This window comes from Desmodus rotundus, chromosome 11 (genome assembly GCF_022682495.2).
Source record: "Desmodus rotundus isolate HL8 chromosome 11, HLdesRot8A.1, whole genome shotgun sequence".
Lineage (NCBI taxonomy): Eukaryota > Metazoa > Chordata > Mammalia > Chiroptera > Phyllostomidae > Desmodus > Desmodus rotundus.
Genome location: NC_071397.1, coordinates 89,196,389 through 89,202,835, shown reverse-complemented (window position 1 = coordinate 89,202,835; position 6,447 = coordinate 89,196,389). Strand labels below are relative to the sequence as shown.

Genomic DNA, 6,447 nt, shown 5'->3' with positions numbered 1-6,447 from the left:
TTATTTACATCATAACCGGAAAACAGCTTTTGAATTCAAGCTACTATTCTAAAACTAATTTTATAGTCTTATTTTAATAGCTTATTGACTTCAGATGCTTTGCTATGGAAATGATGGTCCTTAGAAAAATGTTAATATTATTTGCCCAAGGGTTTTTTTTTTCCAGATATCGTGGAGTAAAATATGCAGACTTTGGTGTATGCCATTCCAGAAGCAACTGATTTAAAACTGGGCTAAGTTCTAGGAGAAATACACAAAAATATCAAAGTCCTTGAGGAAAATACACAAGGTAACAATTTTGTATTATACTATTATTAATCAATGAAATGGTCTTTGGTCAGGTTATCACATTTAATATGATTTTGGCCATTTGGACAAGTTTAAACTAATCTTCCTAGTGAAAATAACATGTATATTTTCTTTTCAAACCTGTAAAATGTTAACCAACTTAGTCCAGTTTCACTAATGATCTATAATCATGATTTATATTATTTAGCCATTTAAATATTAGCTGATAAGCTTTTACTGTGTAAAACATTAATTTGAAATCTTTTCCACAAAGGCAGATATCATTTTTTTATTAGTTTTCTTTGTATCTGTCTAAATGTGTTAGCCACCTACAGGAGAATGAAAAAGTCACCCATATGCTTATCTGAATTGTTGATTCTGAAATCAAGAGTATGATAAACACTGAAAATAAAGAGTGTCATAATATTATATACCAGATGGAAAAGGCTTTTACAGATTAGGTAAGTGAAATTTTATAATACACAAAATGTATTAAAAGTGGCATATTTGAATAAAGTTAGGATTGTTTAAAGTCATTGATTGAATATACTGAAGTCTGTCTAGAAACTACCCATCCACGTAATATGAAAAATAGAGACATTTATTGAGGAAGATACAAGAAACATTGTACATAGGACAATGATGACTCAGTCCCCTTCAAAGTAGGCACTTTGGGGCCTCACAGAGTTCTCCTAATTGCCATCAGCTGCCCTGTCATATTTTCCTGAATATCATGAAGGGTCTGAAATCTCTTCCTTTTCAAAGGTGATTTTAGTTTTGGGAAGTGCCACAAGTCACAGGGTGCCAAATCTGGGCTGTAGGGGGGCAGAGTCACCTGGGAGATTTGATGTTTCACCAAAACACTGCACCAGCCATGTTGTCTCAGTGAAGTTGCCAATCACCAGTTGCCAGTAGCTGTGGTCTCCTGAATCATCCAAACAGTCTCTTCACAGGAATGTTCAAGCTTAACTCAAAATGCGATGCAGATTTATTGCTCTACTTGGTCAGTCATTTTGAATGTGACAGCCACACAGTCCACAGGCTCACTCAATGACTTTCAGAAGTCGTCATTGTTCGTGCATGTGCATTCCAGTCCACTCGCCTTGGCTGCCAGGTTACATCCATGTCATGCAATCTGTTCTCATTATATTAACAATGGCTGGGCTTTTCCCGGACAGACCTCACACATACACATGGCAGAGTGATTTGTTATGTAGGTTTACTTCAGTAATAAATCACACTGTGCGGTGATGCCACCATCTGTGCCCATGCCCAAAACAAGGATGTTTACCCTAAAGTTCTAAATGCATGCAAAGTCTTCAAAATGTAATGGAACCGTTCCATGAAAACACACCTGTGGTTGAAAACTGTTTTATCTAAATTAAGATGAATAACATCTTTTATAATTTACTAGACAAAAAAAGTTATAACAATGGCTTGAAACAAAGTTTCTTCATAATGTTAATTTCAGAAATGTTCCGTGAAGGTCATTGGAAACATTCGTTGATCTGGTATAAATAATCCCATCTGGGACTTGGCCCAAGCTGGGAATTGGTTGGGGTGGGATAGTGGGGCACACAGTTTCCTCTCTGAGGCAAATTCCAGTGCTCCGTGGCTCTCTTTGCTGCTTCTCCCTCTATTTTCCTCTTGTCCAATGGCAATGGATGCAAAGGTTTCTTTCAAAGGTATATATTGGTTAACATATTAGAATACTATGTAACTTTTTAACGTGTACAAGTAGTCTACACATAACAGGGGGGCTCAGAGACTAGACCCCCCCCCTAATTTTTGTTTGTTTTTGAGAACTTGATTTCAAGAAGCCAGTTAAAGTTTATTGAAGTTGTCATCGATTTTCTGATTCATTTAACTGAAGACTTCCATTTGTTACTATTCAAAAAGCACTTAGTGGACACTGATTTTGCAAGAAGGAAAGCCACAATCCTTTCTTCAGTGGAGATGTTGGAGGCACTGAGGAATTAAATTGCTCTTGTAATGATGCTTCGTGATCATCAGAGTTGCACCCTGTTGTGTTAACTCAGAGGCAGGCCTGGGACTGCAGCCTGCAGAGAAACTGTCTTGTCTGCTCTTGTAAGAATGCTGAAAAGGAAGGGGTTGACCTTGAAGTATTTGGGAGGTGGGGAGTGGATGTAAGAAGTAAATGATAGCAGCCTAAGGAGGAAGACACTGAATGGTAAGCCATACACCACCCTTTATAGATACACCCTGGTTAACTCAATCAACCCAGTGGAGGGTATTTTATGGCTCTGTTCTAAGAGTCATTGAGTAACTAAGGCAGGCAGACATTACAGTCTTTAGCTTCTCATCGGTCTTTACTATTACGTGGCAATGATCTCATGTGGAGAGTGCCACCACTAAAGAATATTTAGGAAATGTGAGTGGACATTTTGGGTTGTCCCCAAATGGGAGAGAAGTACCATTCATTAGAGGTTGAAGGTTGAGAATGTTAGATACCCCTTAATTTTTGAAAGAGTCACATGCAGCAAAGAATTACCTTACTTGCTATATGATTTCAATGGCCCATTAGTCACAGTCTAAAAGCAAGTTGCTGATCCAAGAACCTAACTCTCTAAGATATATAAAACCAAAGTATTTTAAACTCAATTTTAAGTTAGAGATACAATTTTCTCTAAGAACAATAGATATTTTTCTCATGGTTGAATTTTTCAAATGTAATCCTGTTGGCTCATTTATGATCTTGCTTTAGTATTAACTAAACATGCAGCAATTCAGAGTGAGACACACACATTTTATTACATTCTATATATTTGAGGCATTTTTATTGAAATTAGAAAAACGTAAACTCCAATAGCTTCAAATAAAGCTTTCTGAGAAATACAAATTAACATTAAAGCACAAAAACTATTTTTAAGATAGGAAAACTTCTATTTTTAAATTCTTTTTTTTTTTAATCAACAGACAAAGTTATAGATAATCAAAAATAGATTTTTCTTGTTCCGAAGAAAAGTAGTATTGGGCATCTTGTTACTTTTTTTTTTCTTTCTTTTTTTTGTCTTTATCAGGGCTTAAGATTTTCTTCTCTGGCTCTACCCGGGGGGCTTCCTCTTCTGCAGCCAGAGCCTCCAACCTTAGGCGTTCAGCTTCCAGCAACTTGTTCCTATACTCTTCCCGGATGCTGAATATCTTTTGACGAGCTTCATCTAAGGAGTCCTATTTCACAACAAAATTCAAATCAAATAAGGTCCACTGATAAAAGCTTATGGTCCCAGACCAGGAAAAAAACCCCAAAAAACCCTGCAAGACCTTTATCTTTTTCTCATGCCAGCAGATTCATGGGGGAAATCATTGAGGAAAGATGAAAATTAAGCAATGGTCTCAAATGTTTATCAATACATACAACATAAGATAGGAAAGGGTGCATGAAATTTTAACAGAATAGTAAATAAAAGCATCAGTAGGAGAAAAATAAAGAGAAGAGTTAAGAAATAGGCAGAAATATTAGCAAAGCAACTACGTACTTTAAAAGAGTTCAGATATCATCTGTGTAAGATATACATACAGCTCACTCAGTGGGTCTCTCCCAGGGACTGCGCTCAGTAAGTTACTAGTTCCCCACACATTCTAGTCCCTACAAAACATATCTGAGTTGTATTTCCAAATAATACTGCCTCATCCATTGGTCATCTTTGTTATTGTCAGTTTGTCTTTCCACTCCCAAAATAAACTGTATTCATCAAAGACACCAAAGACCTATATGCAGCTAAATCTAAGATCACTCCCTGGTCCTGTTCTTACTCAACCATACTTTCTCCTCCTGAGTCAACTGACTTCACTCGCCTTCTTGGGCATCACACCCTGATTTCCTTTCACTTCACGATCTGCTCCTTGTCAGTCGCCTGTCCTGATTTTCCTTTTTCTTCATCATCTCTTGATGTGAAAATGGCCACATCTTAGATCTTAGGTCTCACTCCTTGATAACCTCAACTAACCCTATGGCTTTAAATTCTATTTATACATTGATGGGCCCCATTTTTAAAAAAAAATCTGCAGCCCAGATCTCCCTCCCAAATCCCAGAATCACACATCTAACTTCAATTCAATTCTTACATGACTGTTTAATAGATAAATAAAAATGTATGTTTTGATACAACAGATATAACAAAAAAAGTTCCAAATTGAAATCCTTATCTTTACTCCCAAACCATCAAATCTGATAGCAATTCAATCCTTTCAGTTCTTTTGGCAACTCTTTCTCTTCTAATACTCTCACAATCCATCAGGAAATCCTGTTGACTACTTTGAAAATACATCCAGAATTCAGAATTCAGTTGCTTCTCACCACCGCCACCCCACCCGTTGGTGAGAACCACGTTACCTCTCACGTGCTCAGTGAGCATCTCCTAAGCAGACCTGTCTTTCGTGCGTGCCCCTTTCTGTACTTAATCTGCTTCCCACAGTGTCTGGAGCAATCCTTTCAAAACCTAAGTCCGATCATGTTACTCCCCTGCAGTTTGGAGTCTTGTCATGGTTCCATATTTCCCTCAGAATAAAAGCTAAAGTTTTTATGGTGGCCTTCCCAGTCCTACAGGACAACCTTCCCTGTCCCCATGTCCCCATTTGTCTCTGACCTCTGGCCCCCGCATTTACCTCTGCTCACTGGTGCAGCACAGGCTCCCCACTGTGCTTCCTGTAATACACCAAGTACACGCTTGTCTCTTCCGAATCATCGCGCTCTGATCCTAGTCTACTTCTCTTTTATTGACACTGTCCCTTTCTGTCACATTATACAATGCATTTATGTGTTCTGTTTATATTTATCATCTATTTCCTCACAGAATTTAAACTCTGCAGAGCAGGGAGGTGTTTATGTCCTTTGGTCAGGCTTAGGAGAGCTTCTGGTACAAAAATGCCCAGAAATATCTGTTGAGTAAATAAATTGTGGAAATGGAAAGTATCAGAAGAGTATAAAGAAGTAAACATTAAAATATTTAAAGTAAATATTTTTTAAAAGAGAGTAATTTTCAAAACTGTAGACAAGATTACTTAATGTTGATTTCAGGCAACATTCTAGAAATGGGTCATGAAATGGCTTCTCTGAAAATGTATCTAAGCAAGGCAGCCATAGCTATCGGTGTGGGTTCACTGTGCTGACTGTTTACTGTTTCAAAATGATGGGAAAGAATAAGGAGTAATGAACTGATGCTGGCTGGAAGAAAAGCTTCTACAAATGTTGTGTCTTCACCACTGAATTCTTCAAGAGATTTTCCATGGTTTTAGAACTTGCCTGACTCTGACTGAGATGACGAAACAGCTGGATGTCAGAACCACACTTCCCAAAGCTTTTGATGAAAGAAAAATACTGTATCTATCATAATAAAACTGGCTTCATTAAACTATTTGCACAAATACAGAATGATAGAAGTGACATATGTATAAAAAATAGAGACAGAGCCATCTCAAGGGTTCAGTATAAAATAAATTTAACATGTGGTGTGTTTTCTCTCATATGATGAGAACTATGCTACTGATCATATTTCTTTTCTATTGCCAGCTTAAATGTTGGCTGCCTCAAGTCTGTTAATGCGATCATCATCCAGCTACTTTCCAATTTCACAAATATTTTGTTATCTTCTCTCCTATTCTTCCCACTTTGTGGATTGATTCCCAAAACTGCATTTTAGAAGGATTTTAGGGAGTAGTTAAAATTAGTATGTAGAATCAATTTGCCATCTTTTCTAAGAAGTTGGGAACCAAATGTTGTCATGGCTTCTTTCTACTCAGGTGCTATATGATTCTGACATCTTTTTTAATTGAATTTTTTTGGGTGGCATCGGTCCAGAAGACCATACAGGTTTTAAATGCACAGCCCAATAAAACATCGTGTGTTCACTGCATTGTGTGCCCATTGTACCAAGCAAAGTCTTCCTGTTCCCCACTCCCCAACCCCTTTGCCCACCTTCAGCTACCCCCAACCCCTCTTTGCCTCTGGCTATGGCCACTCTGTTTGTGTCTTTGTGTGTGCTTGTATATGTATATTTTTGGCTTCATCCCTTCACCTTCTTTCATAAGGGCACCTATAGGGAACCGATCCGAGGGGCAGTGGCAAATGTAGCCCAGCCCCTGATTTGGAAAGCTGGTGGGGGCAAGGCAGCACACAGGACCCACGCCCAAAGATTGGTT

The 6,447-nt window shown here is 38.0% G+C and overlaps 1 protein-coding gene across 4 annotated transcripts in view; it reads right to left on the bottom strand.

Moving 5' to 3' along the window:
* Positions 1 to 3,064: 3,064 nt before the first annotated feature.
* The window catches only part of ADGB (androglobin), a 121,556-nt gene continuing 118,173 nt past the window's right edge, over positions 3,065 to 6,447 (bottom strand). For all 4 annotated transcript variants that reach the window (XM_045188874.2, XM_045188876.2, XM_045188875.2 and 1 more), the window contains one exon: positions 3,065 to 3,477. In XM_045188874.2, coding sequence (XP_045044809.2) covers positions 3,292 to 3,477 — 186 coding nt within the window. In that variant the 3' untranslated portion in view covers positions 3,065 to 3,291. The remainder of the gene's footprint in view (positions 3,478 to 6,447) is intronic.